Source organism: Gallus gallus, chromosome 6, assembly GCF_016699485.2.
Source record: "Gallus gallus isolate bGalGal1 chromosome 6, bGalGal1.mat.broiler.GRCg7b, whole genome shotgun sequence".
NCBI classification, from domain to species: Eukaryota; Metazoa; Chordata; class Aves; order Galliformes; family Phasianidae; genus Gallus; species Gallus gallus.
The window spans coordinates 35,645,019-35,668,365 of NC_052537.1; the positions used below are offsets into that span (position 1 = coordinate 35,645,019).

The following is a 23,347-nucleotide window of genomic DNA, read 5'->3' on the forward strand; positions in this document are numbered from 1 at the left end:
CCTACCACGACCCTCCTGTGAAATCATCCATTCCTAGGGCAAGCGCCAGGAGGGAACTTGTAGAATCCTAGAACTGTAGAATCATTGAGTTTTAGAATCATTTGAGTTGGAAAGGACCTGTGAGGACCATCTGCAGTGAGCAGTGACACCCACAGCTCCATCAGCGCCCAGAGCCCATCCCCTGCCCTGGGCTGTCTGCAGGGACCACCCCCGCCTCTCTGGGCAGCCCATGCAGTGCCTCACCACCCTCACTGTAATACACTTCTTCCTTATGCCCAGCTTAAGTGTCCCCTTACCACAGGCAGAATAGCTGTTGAGCTGAACCCTTGCCCAAAATCAGGCTCCAACCTTAACAGTGCACACTTCTGAAGTATGAGAAGCCCTCGGCTGCTGATCTCCCTGCCCGCCCGCCCCAGGCTGCAGCTGGGCCGTAGTTCTCCATGCCCCAAGGGATGCAGGTAACCGCCTGAGCTGAGCAGAGCTGCCGGCTCTGGGGTCACCCCGCAGTCAGTATTGCTTCCCAACACAAAGATCTGTTGCACTCTGTCTGTAACCATGGCTTATTCTCAGCTAAACACACTGTAAAATCTTACTCTCTTTCTTCTCTTCCATTTTTTCCTCTTTTCCCTCCCCTTTTCAGTTTTTATTTTTGTTTTTATTTTTCTCTCTAGCTTTCATTCTTTGGTCATAGCCCTCCAGGCCAAATGCAGAAGGTAAGCTCTTGCCCTGTGCTGGGTCCCCTGCTCTTCCCACGTGGCACAGAGCCCGCAGTGCTGCACAGGCTGCCTTGGCTGTGTCCATGCACTCTCCAGAGCCGCCCACGTCTCCCCAGAATGGAGGTCCCCGAAGCCTGGAAGCAGTGTGTGCCCGGGGTGTTGCTGGGATTACCCTTTATCTCATGTGAATAGGAGGAAAAAGGCTGACCCGTTTGTGCCTGGAGAGGTGGCAGAGATTGCCACGTTGGCCGTGGGCGGCACTGGAAGGAACGGTCTCTGTTACTCATGGAAGTCAATGGGATATGACAGAAATTCTTTATTTGTTGTATAATTCAAACAGATGTATACAAATACAAACCTTAGGGAATTATTGTGCATGTTATTTATGAATGAATTTACTTCTCTTTGATCGATGTTTTAATATATTTTTCTTGTTTCAGCCTGCTGCTGAAGCTGGAGTTTCTTCTACTGTTACTAACTGGAAGATGGCTTTGGTTGTCAAGACAGAAAAAGAGACACTGCAACGTCAAGAAACCCAAATATATCTTGTATTTTGCTGCTGGAGATGGAGGAGCGAACCTTTGTGACCCTTTCAGACTGAAGATGAACCCAGGCTGTGTGGGAACTTCTGCCCAGGCGGGGTCTGCACCGCCAACACCTCTGACCACGCATTTTCAAAAGCTGGGACTAAGCTGACAAAGAAGAAAGCCAAAAAACCCCTCCCTCTATTAACAGTTCTGGGCTTCTCCCCAGGAGCCCTGCCTCAGCTGCTTGGACTAACTTTCGGTGGAGGTCCTCGCTCTGCTGCTTGAAATAACTCAGCTCTACCTAAGCAGCAGCATACTAATTCAGATAAACTGAATGTATTTTAGTTCCCTGCTAAGCAGGTGGAGAATTGCTTCTCTGTGGAAGTGACTATGTCCTGTTTTATATGTCAGTCATTTATATTCGTGATTCATAGTTATTTACCAATCTGTCCTGAAAGGAATTTATAGAGAGAGTTCCAGGTGAATAACAGCTGAGAAGGTAAATGTGAGCCACGAGAGTGCACTGTGCTCCAAGGCTTTTACCATAGCGCAGGACCGGTGGTTTGCTGAGTACCCCACAAGCCGGGTATTAGGGGAAAGGCACAGCGCTCTGTTTGAACCCTTCAGGACACGAGATTGTACTTGGCTGTGAGTTTTCAGCAGGCCGTGCTGCACAGCACCGTGGCAGAACTGGCACGCTGGTTTAAAGTTTGCCATTCCTGGGTGATGCTAAAAGGCTCAGCATCGTCCACTGAAAAGTTCAACTTGAAAAAGAGTGAACCTGGAAACACATCATCCCTGATCGCAGCGGTGTGACAGGTGGCACAAGGAATGGAGATATGCAGAGCGTGTGGCCCTTTCTTCGGAGCCAGGAAAGGGAATCTTCTATAGCAATGGGTGGAGGAGGAAGAACCCCAGAGGAGCCCCACCAATACTTTGCCAAAAGGGAACTGGAGCCGATTGGAGTGTGCCAATGCGGACCTGCTGGTGGATGGCAGGAGCCGCCCGCTGTTCCTGGAGCCCCAGCAGCACGGGCTGCAGGGAGCAGCTCTGCCCGTCCCGGGGCACAGCAGGAGGAGCGCGAAGCCAAAGAGCTCCGGCAGGTAAGGCGGGCGGATCGCTAACAGCTGGTTTAGTCTGCGATTACGTGTGCTGCATTACCTCCTTCGTAACTGCGTGGCTATCAGCCTGACTCGCTCATGATAACCGCGCAGAGAAAAAATTGAATCGCCCAAGGTCTTTATGTGAATTACTTATTTATCTGTCTTGCTTTAGTCCATAACTGAGGCACAGGATTTCAGTATGAGAATAGGGTTTTTTTTTTGTTTGTTTGTTTGCTTCAAATCAGTGGTCGCTCCCAAAAGCAAAGTCTATCAGGATTAGTTGGAACACGTCAGCCCTGAAGGAGCTGCAGGCTGCTGCTGTGCTGCTCTGCGAGGGCTCCCGCCTGCCCTGCCTGCCGGACACGCAGCGCCCGCGTGCGCAGCATCACAAATGATTGACCCCAAACGGTGCCGCCCCAAACTCCCCGCTCACGGAGCTCCGCCTTCCCGTCCTCCGCGCGGCGAGGGGGCGCTGCAGCACAGAGAGCGGCTGCGGGCAGCAGGGCCCCGCGACTTCCGGGGCTGCTCGGCACCGACTTCCGGGCGGCGCGGAGGCGATGGCGGCGCTGCGTGCTGCTGCCGGTAGGGGGCAGCAGCGCGCCGCCGGGCTCACGGCGCCCGGTTAGCCTCAAAGGCCGTTAGTTTTTATGTTGATAGAAGGGTTTGAGCGCCCCCAAACCTGTATTTTTTTCCCAGTGATCTGAGTTTAATAAGGGCGCATTGCCCTGAGAACTCACTCGGAGCACAGCTGGCCTTCAGCGCCGACCGGAGCTGTGCTCTGTCCTTGGCCAGCAGGCCTCGTGGCCTCAGGCCCTGCCTGCAGGGGAGCCCCGTCCCTCGGAGGCGCACACGACGCTGCTGGGGCTCACAGCACAGTTTCCCTGCTCCCCGCTCCCTGCTGCCCGCAGGCTCCCCGCACAGCTCCCTTCGGAGCCGGACCTGATGTGAAATGGCCCTGAAGGGAGGCACAGATCGCAAAGAATGACAAAGATGGTTACTGTGTCTGCCCTCATAAGGAGGCGTTCCCTCTGGGGGCAGGATCACACCTGGCAGCAGTCCAGATTCACGACTGCAAAGGTTTCCTACTGATAGTACAAGATAGTAATTTATTACTTGAATTAGTTCAAACTTAAATAGGTATTGAAAATGTTAGGTGTTGACGTACATTTGTCAGTGACAGAAGGCTGGAAAGCAGACCTCAGCCTACGAGGTGGGTGCCGCTGCCACTTAGCACACATGGCGCACAGGACTGCACTGCAGGAGTGTGGGGGGGTGCCTCCTCCTGACCCCCCTGATTCTGACCAGCAGTGAACCGCCCTCAGGCTCACGGTGGACAGCAATCCCAGACAGTGACCCAGCTCCTCCAGCCCTTACATTTCTCACTGCAGTATAAATTTACTTTAGGAGTGGACATACCATTTTTAACAAAGATTATTCAGCCTTCTTTCCTACTGTAGGCACTAGAGCAATTGCAAACACCAAATTAAGATCTTCAGCACCCGATCCTTTTATCTCCCCGTGGCACCTCTGGGTGCCTTCACACTGCCCAGCAGTGAAGCTGGCGGGCAGCATTCTGCTGACAGCTGTCCCGTTGGGTCACCTTCTTTTACACCACTGCTGGATCTGTCCACGCTATCCTGTTCCTTTGGTAGATAATCACTTTTCTCTACATCACTTTATTTATCGGTTGTATAACCAAATTGCACTTTTTATTGGTGTGTTTCAGTTATCAGAAGAGACTTTTTTTTAAGGTCAGCAGCACGTTTTTGCAGAAACGACCCACAGGAGAGATGATGAGCTACTAGAGCTTACATTTTGCTTTATCGTTCCATCAGCCACATCCTGTATATTTCCATTCATTTTTAAAGGGGCTGTAAAAGGCTTGCCTCGTATGGAGACAAGGTTAATGAGCTACGTTATTAGAATACTAATTGGGAAGTCTTTGCTGTGCAGGAGGACTCAAAACATCTTTGTTTAGCATGAGCCAAATAGGGGAAATTCAAGACTTCAGGAAGCCCCCCCAGTGGGATGAATGGGAGCATATAAAGCAAAAGGCTCAAAGTCTGCTCGTGTTTACTGTGATGTAAATCCTGTGTAATTGGTCCCAGTAAAGAGCAGAATGTGGCTCAATATTAACAAAGGGGTTTTCTGCAGGCTAATAATAACCAACATACAGAAAAGTGTGGAGCGCCTTGTTGCGCCGTTTTTCTGCTTTAATATTTCAGGGGCTGATACAGGCTGAAATACACAGAAATACATAGAAATGACAGTGTCAGTCTGAATTTGCAGTGTCTGGAGACGAGGTGAGGTGGAGGTCCTCGGGCAGGAATAACGCCGTCACTGGTGCTTGAGCACAGCGCGGATTGGAGGTCTGATCATGGAGAGATTTCAGTTCATGAAGTAAAAGTAAAAGGCTGCAAATTACTGTTCAGTGAATTCCACCAGAAAACAATGTGGAGCAGACCTGATGAGGTTTTCCTTGTAAGCAGAATGTCTGCTTTATGGTGGTTATCTGAGATGCCATTCCAGAGCGACGGAAGGACTTCACGCAGGACTGATTTGTTGCAATAAATTGGACACAAACCCAGACAAGACAATGGCATTGTGTCCTTCTCCATCAAATACTGTTACAAAATGCAGCCACTTAAAATGATAAGCAGAGAACAATGTTTCTGTAATGAAGTAGGACCCCCCAAACAGATAAATGCTTAGTATTAACATTGCTGGAAAAATAGTTCTACTGGCTTGTATTGCTGTGAAGGTCAGCTTGCAGCCAACCATTACAGTAAGATGAACAGATACACTTTGGCTCTCTTTCTCGGTGCCTGAGCACGGTGCTTCTGTCACGTTTGAACAGCACAGGGTTTGTTTGATCGAGTTTTCCTCTGAGGTTCGGGAGCACAACAGCTCCAGACCCAGAAGTGAATAGGAGCAGAGCTGTGTGCTCATCATGCATTCTTCCAGGAGAGCTCAGTGAAAGGATGGAAGTCATCAAAATGGCCAAAGCACGGGTCTGATGTGCAGAGCCCTGTTTGGTGGTGTGGTGCTTGATATGGGGCACACAATTAATTCATACAAGTGTCCTCATGTTTGCTGTAAGGAGCAGAGCTGTCTCTGATCCCTCTGTGCCACGGTGGCAGTTCCTGCAGGGCCCTCCCCCTCAACTCGGGGTCTGTGCTTTAGTGGGAAGAGTCAAAGTCTGATCTGTGAGCTCGCATAAATGTGGGATTAAATCCCTTGATTAACATTTAAAAGGGCCCTCACATCTGTCGGACCTTCCCACAGCTGCTGCATTTCGGCAGCAGTGTCTGCTGGTTCCCATCCACAGGGCAGGACAGTGTGCTCTGCTCACCCAAACTGCAGCATCCTGCACAGAGCTGAGGTTTGGAGCAGTGTCACAGAGAACTTTCTGCTCAGGCTGCCCGTGTCCTGACCTGCTGCATGGGTTAGACACTCTGCAGTGACAACTGTTTTCACGTGGGTATAATGTTAGCAATGTAATGTTTTGTTCCCCAAAACCAACGAGGCAGTAACTGCAATCGAGGTACCCGTTCAGCCCTAACTTGGCACAAAAGCTGAGATGTGCACTGTAGAAGTATGATCCATGGAGCACTTCTTTTAAAACAAACTTTGCCCTTTTTATCATTCACCTTCAGGAGGGCTGCAGCACTGCAGAGCTCATTTCCATGAGGTCTTTCCATGAGCATTCTCTCCTTGGTTTACTCTCATGTCATGACTGTATCTTCCAGACAGGGAAGGATTCCTCCTCCTCTGTTAGGGAGGAAACAAGGGAAACTGACCAGCTAAAATAAACTCATCTTTATCAATCTTTCATGTTTCATTCAGTCAAAGTCCCAAGAATAAACTGTGAGTGAGCTGGGGACGTGTGGGTTTGTGTCCCTTCACTTTGATGGGGCTGAGAGGCACAGCACAGCCCTTAACTATTGTCTGAGGAATGGAATTTTGAGTATACACACAAATTAGCTGGATTTAACCTCATTTGTGTCAGTCACGGTGCTGTCAGTCCCAGGATGTTGTGAGTTCTTCCTCTTCATTTGTAAAGATCTCATGGGATGGGCCTGAAGAGGAGGTCCAGCTGCCCGACGGTGTCTCGGTGAGGGACTGGTGTGTCCCTGCCAGCACCACTATGGTGTGCATAGACAGAGCTGCAGAAAGGTTTTCTTCTGAGATATACTGCAGAGAATGACAATTCTGAAGAGTGAGAAGAACGACGCTTTGACCTGGCTTAAGTTTAAGGTGCTGTTGCCCAGCTCCTGCTTCTCAGCCTGGCTTCCTAAGGATAGAGACGTGTCTGCACCCAGCCCACAGCACAGGATTCCCCCAGTTAGTCCCAGCAGTGACAGTCAGCTCCTGGGGGGGCAGGAGAGGAGGCTGGAGCTGAGCGAGGTGCGGGGCTGGAGCAGGCCGTGGTGTGAGTGGGCACAGAGCGCGCAGGGCAGTGCACGGCAGGAGGCATGACACTGCATGGGCTGCCCTGTGCAGCAATGTGGGTGATGTGCAGCGATGTGTGGGGATGTGTCTGCCCCACTGGGCAATTAGAGCTCCCAGACAAACCTCCGCCAGGAAAAGAACCTGTCCGAGGAGCTCAGACCTGTGATGGCTTTGTTACAAAGATCTGCAGAGGCAGATGTAGGCAAATTTGTTCTGTCTTTGGCTTTTGCTAAAGTAGGGCTGTCCCAGTGGCTGGCTTCATTCTTGTAACAAGCAGGAAAAGCCCTGGGGGTGCCACAAATTGACAGGAGGACTGTTAGAGGGATGTGAAGGAGATGACAGTGCTGTGACAGCCATGGAGGTGGGGGCTGCACCGCTCACCCCTGCCAGACCAGCACAGCCTGCCCAGCCTGCAATCATTGCTCCGATAGAGTAGCTGTGGAATTCCAACAGCTGCAAATACACCACCCAACATTTCTTGCCTTACTTAGAAATAGCTCCATGCAGTTTATGTACAATTACAGCTGTTAGCTAATAGATTTGTCTTCTTAAAAAGCAATTAAACATCATTAAGCAATTAAACACCATTGCGCAGTTGCATGGCAGTTATATGCAGGTGTAGTACAGATGAGCACCATGTGCTACCAAATAAACAAAAGGCTTTGCCAGTGCTGAATCCTCCTGTCCAGGAGCCACGCTAACACTGGCTCTGTGTTCTCAAAGCAGTTTGTTTCAGCCCTGCATGGCTGCTCCTGCAGCCCTCCTTCACACAGGTGCATGTGCTGCCAGAGCAGTTACACCCCGCAGTGTGGAAGGGGTTCCCCAGAACTGCTGCAGTGTTTGGGATCAGCATCGCTGCAGGAGGGGCCTCTCGCTGTGCTTCACCCCTGTGTTTGTTTATCCCATAGGTACCCGCACTGCTTCTGCAACCCACGTCAGGTTTAGAAAGCTGAGAAGTGAATCCATTGATAACAAACTTCAAAAACCGTGGTGTTGGTACAGCAGCCCTCCATTCCACACTGGGCAGGGAGCAGCGGGGGGGCCGACAGCAGAACAGAACAGCGCAAATTGTTCAGAAGAGTGTTCCCTCAGTGCTGAAGTAATGGGACAAAACGTGAATCAAAGGTTACGGACCTCACTATCAGCGTATAATTATCCAACAGGAGTCATGTACCCAATCCCAGCTCCACCCCATACAAGCACCTATGTTGGGGCGGCTCAGATGAGCATCTTTATGCACAAAGAAGCCAAATCCCAAACGTCCATTTTGAGTTCCACTTAAACGCAATGTCTTAATGCACTCAGTTACACGGGAGTGCCTGCACAGAGCTGTGTGTGGCACACTGCGGGCCCTCGTGGAGATACTGCAAGCCAGGAAGGCCTGGGATGTGCTCTGCTGGCATCTGCAGAATGCCTTAATCCCACCGGGGGGGCAGCGTGGGGCAGAGAAATGCCTCCAAACTGAGTTCCCCCGTAACTCAGACCCCAGCTGTGTGTGTGTGCTGCGCAGGGTCCAGCTCTCGGTTAGACTTCCTTACGGTGTTTTCTTTAGTAAGAAAGCTGTACAGGACAGGTCCACATGTATATAAGGGATTATGCTTATGTAGATGTTAATATTTATGTGTAAAAAGTTATGTACATAGGAAAGAAAAAAATGGCTCAAAGAATGTTTTAAAAATAGCTTCTTCTGTCTAAAGGCACAGAAGGACAGCGACACAGATGTGCTGCTGAGCTCAACAAAGCCCTCTGTGCTCGGCTTGGGGATGCTTGGGGCTCAGTCCTGGGGGCTGAGGGGCTCTGGGCAGCCCCAGCCCTCTTCCAAACAGGGCGGAGGGGCACACACTGAATGCATTGCCTGCTCACTGCTGCTCTGCTATGGCAGCCTTATTTCACCTACCGGAGTTTGGAAAGAACATGTAATGAGTTACCTGCGGCACGGGGAGCTTCTGAAGGAATGCCAAAGGAGTCACAGGTGCTCCCAGTTCAGGTACTGCAGCACCGGGCAGAGGCACAGCCTGGGCCGGACTGATGCAACCACAGCTGAACTAAGAGCCGCTCGGATCTCAGCTCACCCGGCTGCAGGAGCGCGGCCGTCAGCGAGTGCTGCGCTCCAACGGCATCCATAGCTTTCAGCGCATCCCCGAGTGCCTTACGCAGCTCCTGAGCAGAGCCACCGGCACCCACGGGCTCAGGAATCCGTGTTGTGAATCCGTGCAGCACAGCCTGCGCCGATGCACGGTATGTTTGCTCAAAAGGAACGCTGAACACTGATGCAAACCGGAGGAAACGGTTCCCCCCGGCCGCTGTGCTCTGCTCTGTAACCTCCCACAGCCACGTCCCGAGTACAGAACGTCGGGTGGGTGCTGAGGCAGTGACTGCTGGGCCCAAGGGGCTGCACCGGTCAGTTACAGAATTTTACACATATTTTTGTATCGTGATTCATATGCTATATATCAAGAGACTTTCTATTCATTTGTAAAATACATAAATTATTGTAAACTTTTAATAAAAAGAGCTGTTTTAAACTTCGACATCGGTGAATTGTTTCTCCCGGCCGCAGGTGGGAGCCTCGCGTTACTCACGGGCACTTCGCTCCATTGTGCCCTAATTTCAAACAGCTGAAGTTCCACCTGAACCATCGGTGATACCCGGAACAAAACCCGCACCCGCAGCGCAGCCCCTCCCGCCGGGCTCAGCTCCAAACTCTGCCGTTGTTCAACAGCTGCCCGCGCGCCCCACGGGAGCCCCGGCAGAGCCCCCAACAGCGCGAGGGTTCCGTGTCCATCTGCGGCGGCCCGGGGCGCGGCGCGGCACCGCCATCGCTACGGAGTGCCGCCCGCGGCGGGGGGCGGCGCGGAGAAGCGCCGGGCGCGGCGGGGGGCGCTCCCAGAGGACGGGGCGCGGCCGTCGGAGGTGGGCGCTGAGCGGCTGCGGGCGCTCCTCCCGCGCGGTGCCGCCCGGTGCCCGCCATGGCGGAGCGGAGCGCCGAGCCGCTGCCCGCCTGCTTCGCGGGTCTGGGCGCGGGCAGCCCTCGGCCACGGCAGAAGCGCGGCGGGATGTTCTGCAGCGTGGAGGACGCCTTCGACAACAAGACGTTGGATTTCCCCTCGCTCGGCGGCGGCGGCGGCGGTCGGTCCCGTGGCTCCGCGACCCCGTCCGACGGCAGCAGCAGCCCCGCGCCGCCGCCGCCGCCGCGCTCTCCGGGGGCCGCCACCGCGGGAGGGATGTCCGACGGCTGCCGGCAGGTGCGTGCGTGGGGATGGCTGGGCGCCCCGCTCCGTCCCGTGCCGTCGGGGGAGCCCTGCGCGGGGACCGGGGACGGCCAGCGCGGCGCCGCCGGGGCAGCGCGTGTCCCAGGAGCGGTGCTACCACTCGCGCCGGTTCTGACAGAGCCCCCCTGCTGCGGCCGCGAAGCCGCTTCCGACGGTAGCAGCGAGCGCATGGCCCCGGCGGGCGGGGGGAGCCGGCGGCGGGGGGCGCGCAGGCGCGGGGCCGCGCACGGCCGGGCACGGCGCAGACACGCGGAGCGGCGGAAGATGTCGAACCCGGGCAAGAGGAGCGGCCCCCGCGGCACGGTGAGGGGCTCCGGGAGGGGGGTGCCGGGCTCGTGCCGTCCCGCAGCGGGAGCAGAAGAGCCGGGCACGGCCGCGCGTCCCGGCTGGGAGCTTTCGGCTGCTTTGGGAGAGCGCTCCGCCGCGCCGGGGCTGTACGGCCCCGAACCGCGACCTCCGGCCATCGCGGCTTCGGGCGCGGGGCCCTTCTGTGGCGGTGGCCTCGCGTGACCCGCTGTGACCCGGCGCTCCGGCTCTGCGCCTTTGTCTGCCCGGCGGCCCCGCCGCGACCCGCACACAAAGCCGCGCTCCGCGCACAAAGGCTGCGGCTCCGCTCTCCGCGGCTCCCCGAGCCCCGCAATGCCCCGCAATGCCCCGCGCCTCATCCCGCGCCCGGAGCGCTGCGGGGGGGGGGGGGGGCGGCGGAGATCCTCCGGCTGTTGTCGCCGCTCTGTTTGGGAGCGCTCCGCCAACCGGCGCCGCCGCTGCTGTAGGAGGGGATTCCCTGCTCCTATTGCCGGGGCTTCCGAGCAGAAGTGAGGGAAAGCTCCAGACCGCGGCACGGCCTCTTTTGTTTTTTTTCGTTTCCTTTATTCCTGCCGGCTCGCGGCTGAGTTCCCCGCACACATCGCGCTGTCTGAGCGCGGCCGCGCGGAGCGGAGCCGACATCCCGGCCGGGGGCGGGGATTTGCGCCGTGCCCGTGGGGCGGCCGGCGCAGAGGCTCCTCGTGATTGATGTTATGGGACGCGCACGAACAATAGCGGCGCGATAAATGGGTTTTCCGAAAGGCAGTGCAGTTGTTCGTGGCTCCTTCGTGTGCCGCGGAGGTCCCTTTCCCCGCACCCTGACGGGTTTGCGCGCTGTCCCGCAGCGGCACGCAATGCCGGGGCAGTCGGCAGCCCCGCGTGCAGCCCTCGCCGTGTTTGTGCCCCCAGCGCTGCCCGTTGCGGCCGCGGTGATACTCGTTAATACAGCGGAGGGTCGGAAAGGAGCCCTCTGATCGTGCCGCAGCTCCACCGCTTTCTGATATTTCTGGTTAAAGATCTCATCGATCTGACAGGCCCTGCGCAGCCTTACTTTGGAAGGAGGAAAGGCCTCGAGGCGTCACCACCTCCACCGAGGCTGGAAAAGCTAATTATGTCAATAAATTAGCAGGTCAATGAGATGCACTTAGCGGTGCTTGCAGCTCCCAGCCCCACATCTCACCGTGAACCGCATCCACGGGAAGAAATCCTACATGCAGTTTTTTTTTCCACTTAGAGCGAGCAGCTGCTGATCAAGGGGGGGAAAATCGTCAACGACGACCAGTCGTTTTATGCCGACATTTATGTGGAAGATGGGTTGATAAAGTAAGTGAAATTCTGTAGCGTCGCTGCCAGGCAGATCCCGGCGCTGTTCAGTGTGCACCGCGTTCCTTTCTGCGGGTGGGCTGTGTGTTCACCCGGATGCTGTGTGCAGACAGATTGGAGAGAACCTGGCTGTTCCCAGCGGGGTGAGGACGGTGGATGCCTACGGGCAGCTGGTGGTGCCGGGCGGCATCGATGTGCACACGCGGCTGCAGATGGCTGTGATGGGGATGGCCTCTGCTGATGACTTCTACCAAGGCACGAGGGCGGCCCTGGCGGGAGGAACCACGATGATAAGTAAGATGGGCAGTGTTGAGCTGGGCACTGCGTGGGGCCTTTGGCATGGCAGAGCTTCGTTCTGCTCGTAGCAGAGAAATGTTTGTTGTTCTGTAGTAACCGAAGCATTAAGAAGCAAAGTAGAATGCATGATGCGCTTTTCAGTAACCTCCTTTTGTAATATGTGTATATTGAACACACTTAGCTGTTCCTGCTTCACCTCATAGAACCACAGAACCATTCAGGCTGGAAAAGCCCTCGGAGACCCCCGACCCCCCCCACCCCCCCGTGCCCACTGCCCACCCCTCAGTGCCACATCCCCGCGGCTCTGAACACCTCCATGGACGGGGACTGCCCACCCCTGGGCAGCTGTGCCAGCGCCTGGCCGCTCTCTGGAGAACAAATTGTTCCTGATATCCAACTTGAATCTCATGACAACAGAACAGAAGAAAACTTTAACCACCATTTCATATACTTTTAATAGCTATACAGCTATATTTATAAATGTATCAGCTCTGCAAGTGGGGGATCCACTTTGTTACGAATGTCAGTTTTGATTTCTATTTGTTCTTATTCTGATCCCAAAGCCCACAGCAGTGTTTGTCTGAAGGGAACACAGCAAGCCCTGCCCCAGCTCTGTGCATGCACCTGCCTGCCCAGAGAGGTGGAGGTCCCCCCTCCCTGCAGACAGCCCAGGGCAGGGGATGGGCTCTGAGAGCTGATGAAGCTGTGGGTGTCCCCGCTCAGTGCAGGGGGTGGCATCGGGTGGCCTTTGGAGGTCCCTTCCGACTCAAATGGCTCTATGATTCAGTGCATATGATTACTGTTGGAGTGTCTCCTTGGGGCAGTGGCTGCAGCGACCCCAGGAGCTCCTCCTGCCACGCAGCTGTCCCCAGGCAGCACCCCAGCACCGCGCGGTGTCTTTCAGTGGACCACGTGCTGCCCGAGGCTGGGACGAGCCTGCTGGCTGCCTACGAGCAGTGGCGGCAGCGTGCTGACAGCAGGGCCTGCTGCGACTACGCGCTGCACATCGACATCCCCCGCTGGCACGAGAGCCTGCGGGAGGAGCTGGAGGCGCTGGTGAAGGACAAGGGTAAGGGCCGGAGTTCTGACTTACAGAAACTATTTAAGTGCCAACATTTGGGGTAGGGCTCACAGAATGAGACGGAGCGTGGGGCTTTTCCCGGAGATGTCCTTTGTGTTCTAATTCCTGCACGCTGTAAGCATCCCTTGGATGCAGCCCAGGGAGGTGCTGGCCGGGCGTCAGGAATTTGTGCCCTTCATTAATTCTTAATGCCGAGTTTGGGACTGCATTTTGCTTTCAGATATGCTAATACAAAGCTAAATGACTTCAGTGTAATTTGCAGTCTTGCAAGCAGGGCCTTAATTGGTCATTTAACACAAAATTTGCAGTGATTCTCTTATTAAAATGCACAGCAGCTGAAGTAATGGACCATTTGGGGCTTAAAGCAGATATTTTTCATACGTACCTTCTCATGAAATACAGTTTGTTTGTGATTCAGTCGTAGTTTGGAATAAGTCGTTGCCTTTATCCGCATAAAATATGTTGGCAGTTCTCAGGCTTTGACTCTGAGCTCCATGAATTGTGTTCTGCATTCAGTAGGGACAAGAGGGGCTGTGTGCACTGCTGTGTGCAAAGCACCGTGTGCCTGTTTCTCCAATGAAAGCGCACTGAGGAGCAGTGCTTAGAAATAAGAGAGGCCCGTGTTGGTCTGCTCTCAGCTGAGCCCACCCAGAGCTCAGCTGTGCCGGGCTCTGAGCTTTGGCAGTCACTGCACTTCTCGTTTTCTCTTCCCAAGGTGTGAACTCCTTCCTGGTTTTTATGGCCTACAAGGACAGACTGCAGTGCACCGACGCCCAGGTAATGCAGGCAGCTGCTGTGCAGTGGAAGCAGTGACCCACTGTGAGCAGAATCCATCGTTTGTCTGATGTTGGGTGCCTGTTCTCTCTTGGCAGATGTATGAAATATTCTGCATTATTCGAGACCTGGGGGCCATAGCCCAAGTGCACGCTGAAAACGGGGACATCATCGAGGAGGTACCGTGCTTACATTCATTTAAATTGCAGGCTGATTGGAGTAATTTGGTGTGAGGCAAAATGCTGACTTAGCAGATGGGCCGCGATGTCTGATCGGAGGTGCCAGCATGCTTTTAGTGCTCATTTGATGCTGCAAAATCAATAGGAATATGTCCAAGTGAGACACAGGAGCAGCCTGCTCTGGACACTATTGCTTTGTGAAGACGGTCAGCGTGCGTTTTGCAGTGCATGCTGTCTGCTGGCATCACCTGGGTTGTTCAGTGTAACGCCTCCAACAGAAACCTCACTGCATGGGCTGACTGTGCTGCAGCAGAGCAGTCTCTGGTTGCTCCTTGCACATTAACCGAGATGTGAAGAGGTTGGGGGCTGTGGCTCTCCCTCCATCCCACCCCTTCTCCCTCCCACACACACCTGGTGGTGGGATTTGGCCTCCAGGACAATCTGATTACCAAAGCTTTGGAGGGACGGGGCTGATGGGAAATCCTGTTGTGGCAGAAACGTGCAGGGGGGTCTGGGGCGCTCGGTAAAATCAGCAGCATCCGCCCAGTTCCACACACTGACCTGGGTCTCATCACAGAAATCTGCTCAGTAGTTCCCTACAAGAACTCTGAGGGGTTCCCTGAAGGCTGCCTGCCCGCCCTCAGTCGTATTTATCCCTCTCTTTATCTTGTATGGAACTCCTGTGTAGCCCCCAGTACTTGAGAAGGCTGAAGAGTTCTACGTTTTTTCAGTGATGTGCATTACAGCTGATAATATCTATCACCAAAAATAACAGCCAGTACCTTATTTGGTATTGCAACCTATGCATTATTTTCCTTTTTCCAACTAGAAAAGTGCTAGGCAAACACTGCGGATGGGTGCTGTACAGCAGAATTGGACGTGCGATTCCTCGTAGCGTACGTTCAGAAAGCAGAATCCTGACCCTTGAAATTGGTTTATTTGAACAAACAGGCTGGAGGGTCATTGCTACCCCATGTTCTGTGGTGTCACATCGTTGTATTCCTCATTGCTGTCAGCCCGTGGGTGCTTCTGAGCACGGTGTCTGTGTCCCACACTGCTTCAGACCGACTGCTTTCGTTCGTCTTTGTCCCCGTAGGAGCAGAAGAGGCTGCTGGACATTGGGATCACTGGGCCAGAGGGGCACGTCCTGAGCCGCCCTGAGGAGGTAATGCTGCCCACCTCTCCAAGGAACTGCAGACAGCTGCTGCTCGTGGTCCCTCGGGGCTGCGAGGAGATGCTCTGGGCCTCTGTTTTTGTGCCCGCAGGTTGAAGCAGAGGCGGTGTACCGTGCAATTACAATAGCAAAACAAGCCAACTGCCCCTTGTACGTCACCAAAATAATGAGCAAAAGTGCAGCAGATGTGGTAGCTCAAGCAAAGAGAAAAGGTAAAGTTCTACGTCACGTCTGCACGCTAAGTGAGCCCATTCAAATACATCCAGGAACGCTACTCTAGCTGCAGGGCCTAAGAGCTCCTTATCACCCCAGTTCTCTCTCTAAGGATGCTAACTTTTGGTGTTGGCTGTTCCTCACCGTGTGCTGGAGCTCACTGCTCTGAGCTGCACTCAAAAGATGTGATGTACTTGAAACTTTGACACCTGAATCCCAGTAGATGCAGCTGAAAAAAGAACAGAAAACAACTCCTAATCATTTGTCATGAGCTAAATGAGAAATGGCACTGGAACAAACTAAATTCAAACCAGGGAGAGGTGGGGAGAGCCAGCTGTGCTCCTGCAGGGAGTCGGGTACAGAGCACTGTGCTGAGAAAGCAGCAGTGCACGGCCACGTCTGCTCCCAGCCAGAGGGACACCAGCTGGGTTCAGGGAATAGAATCACAGAACCATTCAGGCTGGAAAAGCCCTCTGAGACCCCCAACCCCCCCGTGCCCACTGCCCACATCCCTCAGTGCCACATCCCTGCAGCTCTGAACACCTCCATGGATGGGAACCCCCCACCCCTGGGCAGCAGTGCCAGCGCCTGCCCGCTCTCTTTTTCCCAATACCCAACCTGAGGCTGCAGAGCAAATTGCAGCTGGAAATGTATGTTTTTTCTGAGGATGAATAGATGCATTCACAGCGTGTTCTGGCAGCGCTTCCCAGTCATCCAAGGTAATTGGAAGTTTTAGTCAATTTAAGAAACTGTAGTGCTGAGAGCACCAGAGAGAAATGGAAGCGGCACGGTGAGTATGCTGTGAAAGGAGGCTGAGGGCTCACAGCACTGCCCTGACCCTGCTCTGCAGGCACTGTGGTGTACGGGGAGCCCATCACTGCCAGCCTGGGTGCTGACGGCTCGCACTACTGGAGCAAGAACTGGGCCAAGGCTGCAGCCTTCGTCACCTCACCCCCGCTCAGCCCCGACCCCACCACGCCAGAGCGCCTCTCCTCCCTGCTGTCCTGGTGAGTGCAGCCCGGGGCTCACAGCCGGTGTGGGGGGGTGGGCAGTGCTGGGGGTGTCATAAGGCCCGGGGGTCCCTGGGGCCACAGCACAGCCTGTGCACCCACTGAGCTCCGCGCTGAGCTCCCCATTCGGCGTTGATGTCAGATGAAGGGTTTTGTCAGGGCAGCATTGGGTGTTCACAAGGTTTGAAATCTGAAACGTAAGTGCTTGGGAATGGTGCATGTGGGGATGCTTCAGCCAGTTGTTATTCCCATGTCAGCACGAGCATCTGTGCACAACACCGACAGCCCCACAGACACAGAGATGGGTAAATAGAAATGCATCTGCGTGTGCTCCACTGCAACCAGGATGCATCAGTGACCCTTCGGGGCTGGCTGCAGCCAGGTGCAGTGCATGTGCATGCAGTACTGCGTGATCTGCAGTATGTCCTGGGACTGAGATGTGCTTGTTGTATTGGACTGTATCCTTGCTTTAAAAGCTACTTTGGAAGTGCATCAGAAGAATGGTTTTTCTTAGAACCATCTTCATATTAAAAAGGTTTGAGGTTCCAAAGGAAGGTACAGAGATCGAGATATCGAATAAATAGAAATAACAGCCAGTTTAGGAGAAAATAGCAAAAGTGCTCATGAGGCTATGGCTGCTGCTATTGGAAGACTCCAGTGCTTAGTTTCTATGAGTGGATAGAGTGCAGTACCTCTTCACTTGACTTCCAGTGGGACTTAAGGGTCTAAGTTGCCTGCCTGTGAGCCTGCACTGATGAGATCAGTGTATATCATACAATCACAGAGCAGTTCCGGGTGGGGAAACCCTCCAAGATCTCCAAATCCAACCCTATCCTGCCCCCCACCATGCACGGTGCCCACATCCCTCAATCAGAGCTCGGGGCTGTTGTGTCACACGGCTCCTGGTGAGCCTCCCCAGCACGGCAGCTCTGCAGGGAGGGGGGGTTGGCTGAGGGGCCCATTCAGAGCTGCTGTCTCTGCGGTGTCCTCTGACCGCGTCTCTTTCTGGGTGCAGTGGGGACCTGCAGGTGGCAGGCAGTGCTCACTGCACGTTCACTACCGCCCAGAAGGCCGTGGGGAAGGACAACTTCACCCTCATCCCCGAGGGGACGAATGGCATCGAGGAGCGGATGGCCATAATCTGGGAGAAGTGCGTGGTAGGTGCAGAAATAACCAACCTGATTCCTTCCAAGCTGTGAATGCAAGTGGATGTGAACGGTGCTCAAATCGGATGATGTCAGATTTCTCATTAATTCAAACGAGCCCTGCAGCGTGACACCGTCTAGACGGCTCCTTCAGAGGAGCTTGGCAATGGAGGAAATGTGACACTGAGTGCCTTCAAAGCCTCTTCAAAGGCTGCGGTGGGAGAACAGCCCCCGCGCTGTGCCTTGCAGTCAGGAGACAGCTCTCAGTGAGCGCTGTAAGGCTGAGATGCTGCTCTTTGCTGGTGCTCGCAGGGGGGTGGGGATGGAGCGCTGCCACAGTGCCTCTGTCTGCCTGCAGCCGCCACGGCCCTGCACTGAGCACAGTGCTCAGCCCCGGGCTGCTGCCCCAGGAGCATCCCTGGTCACACCACGTGGCACAGAGCTCCGTGGGAAACTGTGCCACAGTCCGATGGAGGCTTTGTTCTTGAGATAAATACCATTCATCTTAAGATAATTCGAGAGAATTAAGATCGTTAAGGCAACTGATGGTGATGATAAATAGTACTACTTAGGTTCGCTTCTTGTCTTTCTATATTGAAATATTCTTAGCCATCTGTGGTGGATGTGTGAGTCTCCTGCACAGGGAGCCTGGGCCTACAAAGGAAGCCCTTTGCAGAGACCTTACCTTTCCAGTGCACGAAACAAACCCTGCAGTGCATCCTTAGCTCCCAGGGATGGTTTGGCTGCGGTGGGGCTGCCGTGCTGTCCTGTACTGAACAGCCCTTCCCTCCTCCTGCTGCTCAGGTCTCAGGGAAGATGGATGAGAACGATTTCGTGGCGGTGACCAGCACTAATGCTGCCAAAATCTTTAACTGCTACCCCAGGAAGGGGCGAATCGCGGTGGGCTCTGATGCAGACTTGGTCTTGTGGAACCCCAGGGCTACAAAAGTCATCTCGGCAAAAACCCACAATTTGGTAAGGTATCTCTTAAATTATTTTCCTGGGCTGGTGTTACAGCTGGAAGGGAGCGGCAAAGCAGTAAATTCCTTCAGATCAAAAAGACGAGGGCGTTCTCCATGTAAATGGAGGAGCAGGTGGAAGACCTTGCGTTTCCTTTGTGCAGTGCAGCTGGGAGGGGTGGGATTGGGCTGAGCGGCAGTGACTGAGCCGCCGTGCTTTGGTGCCAGAGCACAGAGCTGACATGGGTAGCGCTCACTGCAGAGCAGAGCAATTAAGTGCTGACCTCGTTCTGAGTACAAAACACCCTGGTTTGTTTGTTCCAGAATGTGGAGTACAACATATTTGAAGGCACGGAGTGTCACGGCGCTCCTGCTGTGGTCATCAGTCAGGGCAAAGTCGTTCTTGAGGACGGGAACCTGTTTGTCACCGAGGGCTCGGGGCGCTTCGTTCCCAGAAAGACGTTCCCGGATTTTGTTTATAAAAGAATAAAGGCGAGGAACAGGGTAAGGAGAGCTTCGTTTGCCATGAGCACAACCTCTGCGTGATTGCTCTGTGGGCACTGTTCTGCTCTGAGCGCTCGGGTGCAGCAGAAAGGAGAGCTGTGCTGATGGGACGTTAGGGCGATGCGCTGCTTATGGCACGCACTGCTTACAGTGCCTGTGTGGGTGGTACAGCTGATCACACAGGTGTTGGTATAATTCAGCTGTTACAAAGTGACAGAGCAAAAGTATGACTTCTACCAAATCTGTTTGTTCTGTGCTGAGGTAGAAAGGAAGAATTTGGCTCTGCCTTTGCTGGAAATGATGGTGTTGCTGTATTACCACTCTGCAACTTGGCTGCTGTCTGGACTGGGGGAGTGTTCATAGTTACTGGAAATAACAGCAGCCCTTCCCAGTGTGCAGCACAGCTCTTCTAGGAGACACAAAGATGTGCAAAGGCACAGAACGCCCCTTAATGGCTGCACCTTCCTCCCTCTTAACTTGCGTTATTTCAGACGTTTTCATTACGCACTGAAGAGCAAAGATCTCAAACCCCAGACACACCAACAGCACTGGCTGCTGCAGCAGCGCTGCCCGTGTGCACCTCCATGTCCATGCTGCACTGCGGTCACTGCAGGCAGCGGTGGCACAGCCTGGCGGCCCCCCGGCACCTGCATGCTGTGTGTGTGGGGAGCTGTGCCCGGCTGGCAGTCAGGCTGTTTGTGTCGTGCTGAAAGGAGACGCCCTGTGCCGCTGCTGTGTCACAAAGGACGGACGGAGCTCGCTAAATATAAACGCTCACGTCCTGAAGGTCCTCGGTCTCCCGGCTAGATGATAATTGAGTGTCAGACCCGGCGGCTGCCGATTTGTTTGTGAAGTTAATTCACTTGGGCAGTCGCATGGGGCACTTTGCAGACAACCAGACAGCCGTCCCGTGTCTCCTGGTCTGTGGTTCAACCAGAGCTTCAGGGAAAAGCCGGGGTCAAAAGGAGCACAGTGGGATGCTGATGAGAGCACAGTCTGTATGAGATGGTGTCCATGATGAAGGCGACGGACCAGAAACATTGCTGTGGAAAATGGTGTACGCCTGTGGAGAACCCATCGGGCTGTGGGCTTTTAACTTGAAACCCTGCACTTCTCATCTGCAAACCACGTGTGTGCCGACCCTGTGGTTCTCAAATGGCTGTCAGTCATCAATCTGCTCTGCGGCAGAGACAACACAGCCTGTGATGAATACTGGCACTGGGGCCATTGCTCCGCTCTGGCTTTGGCTCCTCATGCCCAAGAATAGAGGTTGGTAGGACGTGGCACCGCTCTGGGTGAGGCGTGTGCCTGTGGGACGCTCCCCCTGTGCTGCCCATTGCCTCCCTGGAGCCCTGGGCTGTGCTGTGGGGCTGGGGGGGCTGCGTCTGCTGCGTGTGAAGGGAGGGGGCTGGGATGGGGTGGGCCCTTATGGGAGACGGGAGGGGACCACAGTGCCCAGGCTCACACCTCACACCCCACATCCCTCCCACAGCTGGCGGAGGTGCACGGTGTCCCACGGGGGCTGTATGACGGCCCGGTCCACGATGTCGTCCTCAGCACCAAAGCTGTGCCCACCATCGCGGCCTCCAGGATCGCGGCCTGCGCCGGCAAAGTGCCCGCCGTGCCCGTGCGCAACCTGCACCAGTCGGGGTTCAGCCTGTCGGGTAGGTGTGGGCAGGGCTCAGCAGGGCTGTGTTTGTCTGTGCTGCTTCAGGGCTGTCCCGTAGCTCTGTTCCCAGGAAGGAGCACCAGTGCTGCCTCCACCGCCCCGTGCGGCTTCCTCACATCCACCCCATCTTCCCTCTTTGGCTATAAAGCCCTTCCCACTTCTCTTGCTATCAGACCGTGCCTCTTTTAGAAGCCCCCTTAAAACACCAGAAGGCCACACAGTCATTCATTCTGTACTGTGCTAACACAGCATCCCAACGGGTTTACAGGGAGACGTGGGCTATTGCCCAGAAGGCCTTATGGCCGCACGCTGACGCCCTGCTCTGCTCTGCTCTGCTCTCCCCAGGCTCTCAGGCTGATGACCACGTTGCCCGGCGCACAGCCCAGAAGATCATGGCCCCCCCGGGCGGCCGCTCCAACATCACCTCCCTGTCCTGACGCTGCTCCCACGGTGCTGGTGTGAAGGGCACGGCTGGTTCCCTCCAGCTCAGGGTGGAAGTGAGGTGGGCCCGGGGCACCCGATGAACCTTCTTCTCTTAGGTAGAAAGTAGACGAAGCCCACCCAGAGGTAGTTCACCTGTATGTCCCCCAGTCCCTACAGCTCCCACTCTGTATCTCTTACCCGGATCCTCAGAGCCCTTAGCGTATGCATGCCCACACCTAGAGGTACATTTCAACGTGTGTTCAGCAGTGCTGCTCGCCGCCCTGTGCCCAGGAAGACCGCAGCGGTTTGTCTGGTCTTCATTCCTTTGTGTCCCAACGACCGCCCTTCTCTGAGGACTACGATCTGATGAACGCTGCTATAGGCCTTTGTGCTGGCAGCTGTCCCCAGGGGCTGTCCCTGTGCCGGGGCTGTGCTGTGGGCCGTGCACAGGGGCTGCACGTTAGGCTGCTCTAGGCACACTTTTTTAAAGGGTTATTTATACAGTTTTTCAAGCACTACATGTGAGTGAAGTCCTACAGCCAATAAAAGGCCCAGCTGAAGGCTGCGTGCATAGGGCAGGCTCTTTTATAAAATCTGTGCAAGGCAGTTTGTTGCATTTAAAGGTATGTACAGAACAGGTGAACCTCTGTGCCACAAATCTATGCATGTCCCTCTGCCCCACAGCCTGCAGTTGGTTTTCTGTTCCTTGCATTGAATAAACTTTGTTGGAAATCCTGAGGTGCTGGAAGCAGCTGACCTGCCTCGCTTTGTGTTAGTAGAACAGCCCCTGCTGTGCAGGTCTGCACTGCAGCTGTGTGTGTGGGGCTGCAGCTGTGTGCCTGAGCCTCAGCACTGGGACCAGAAGGCAGACTGGGGGAATCTCCTGATTATCTGCTCTGCCCTACATCTCTGCCCGGTGCTGTTACCTGTAGGAACATCTGCACCAAGCATATCTAAACATACATGCTCAGATATATTTTTTAAAATGACTTAATTTTGTTTAATGTCTCTTTTTTTTTTTTTTTTGCCTGCAAATGCAACAAGGCTGTAGAACATCCCTTTACTTTCTTTGCAAGCAGTGTTTTGCTTATGTCCACATAAAAGCAGTTTTGAAAACTTTCAGAAGCCATTCATAGGGAAAACGCTTGAACTCATATCCCCAAACTCACAATGCTGAAACCACAGCCAGTAAGGACAAAGGCAGCAGTAAGCCCAGCATAGGATGCCCCAGCCTTGCACAAGCTCCAGCACAGCTGCTCTTGATGAGGGAAGTGTTGCAATCCCTGACAGCTGGGCTCCTTCATTGAAGGGTACCTGGGCATGGGCCCACCCCTCCCCTCTGCTCTGCCTGGCACAGCTGTGGGCAGCCGCTCTGTAGGGGGGCCTGGGGGAGCTGAGGCAGCACTGGCACGGGATTACCTACCTGGCCTTGGAATGGGGCAGCAAGGTTAGAACCCTGCGCTTGTCTCAGCGAGATGTCTGAGCCCTGTGCTGAAGATCCATCTGTCTGCCAGTGCGTCTGGTGCACGCAGGGAGCAGCCCCACGGCAGCACTCAGCCTGCACAGCCCCAATTCCCTCTGACAGCGCCGTGGGCTCTGGGTCAGACGTTGGCAGGCGCTGGCTCAGGCAGGCGGAGGGCAGCAGCTGAGTGCTGTTCTGTGCCTGGCACTGCAGGGCATGAGGCACAGGGACACCTGTCTGACCCCGGGAAAGCCCCACAGGTGCAGTTTGCAGCAATCCTGGCCCTTAAACCTCTTCATTGAGCACCACAACAGCATTCCTGCAGCTCATCTCATTACCTTGCTCTGGGATGGACGGAGCATCCTGCAGTCCCGGGGTGTCAGGCTGTGTTTCTAAGGAGCTTTCAGCATTTTGATGCTTCTCAGGGTCAGCCTTCACACCACAGCACAATGCAGCAAAGCAGCGCGCCGCTATGCACCAAAGGGATCCAGGTGCAAAGCCCTCGGGCTCGGTGGGGGAGGGACCCCCCATTAGGAAATATGTGGCACACAGAGCTGCTCGTTACACAGCTGTACCACAGTGCTGCTGAGGAGCACCCATAGGAGCAGTGAATGCACAGCTGAGTGATGGTGCGTTTCAGCTGTGACGCCAGCACTGTGCTCTGGATGTTAAACAGTGGAGGTCTGCGATGTGGAAGCAAGAACTGTATCCCGACATGCCCTCTTTCCTGGACTCAGTGTGGTTCTCCTGCAGAGCAA

At 54.6% G+C, this 23,347-nt stretch overlaps 2 protein-coding genes across 22 annotated transcripts in view; both read left to right on the plus strand.

Moving 5' to 3' along the window:
• The window catches only part of JAKMIP3 (Janus kinase and microtubule interacting protein 3), a 58,344-nt gene extending 49,015 nt beyond the window's left edge, over positions 1-9,329 (plus strand). For 10 of the 20 annotated variants that reach the window (XM_004942364.4, XM_004942369.4, XM_004942367.4 and 7 more), the window contains 3 exons: positions 672-713; positions 1,157-2,346; positions 7,707-9,329. In XM_004942364.4, the coding sequence (XP_004942421.1) occupies positions 672-713; positions 1,157-1,303 (189 nt within the window). In that variant the 3' untranslated portion in view covers positions 1,304-2,346; positions 7,707-9,329. Of the gene's footprint in view, positions 1-640; positions 714-1,156; positions 2,347-7,706 lie in introns of those variants that run through there. The other 10 variants (XM_040702824.2, XM_040702825.2, XM_426548.7 and 7 more) reach the window with 2 other exon arrangements.
• A 389-nt stretch (positions 9,330-9,718) lies between these two features.
• On the plus strand, positions 9,719-21,875 carry DPYSL4 (dihydropyrimidinase like 4). 2 transcript variants are annotated; one of them, NM_001389336.2, is made up of 14 exons: positions 9,719-10,043; positions 11,611-11,699; positions 11,809-11,993; positions 12,901-13,065; positions 13,793-13,854; positions 13,950-14,030; positions 15,127-15,195; positions 15,296-15,416; positions 16,268-16,424; positions 17,443-17,584; positions 18,377-18,547; positions 18,856-19,035; positions 20,528-20,699; positions 21,050-21,875. In NM_001389336.2, the coding sequence occupies exons 1-14, from the start codon at positions 9,768-9,770 to the stop codon at positions 21,139-21,141; spliced, it is 1,962 nt and encodes a 653-aa protein (NP_001376265.2). In that variant the 5' UTR covers positions 9,719-9,767; the 3' UTR covers positions 21,142-21,875. The 2 variants fall into 2 exon arrangements, with proteins under 2 accessions (NP_001376265.2, NP_001376266.2); NM_001389337.2 differs by lacking the exon at positions 9,719-10,043 and adding an exon at positions 10,309-10,373.
• Positions 21,876-23,347: the final 1,472 nt, after the last annotated feature.

Coding starts and splice junctions, on each gene's coding strand:
- DPYSL4 (NM_001389336.2), top strand. CDS start 9,768: ATGGCGGAGCGGAGCGCCGAGCCGCTGCCCGCCTGCTTCGCGGGTCTG. Junction 18,548..18,855: donor CGGCAAAAACCCACAATTTG/GTAAGGTATCTC, acceptor TGTTTGTTCCAG/AATGTGGAGTACAACATATT. Junction 20,700..21,049: donor GTCGGGGTTCAGCCTGTCGG/GTAGGTGTGGGC, acceptor TGCTCTCCCCAG/GCTCTCAGGCTGATGACCAC.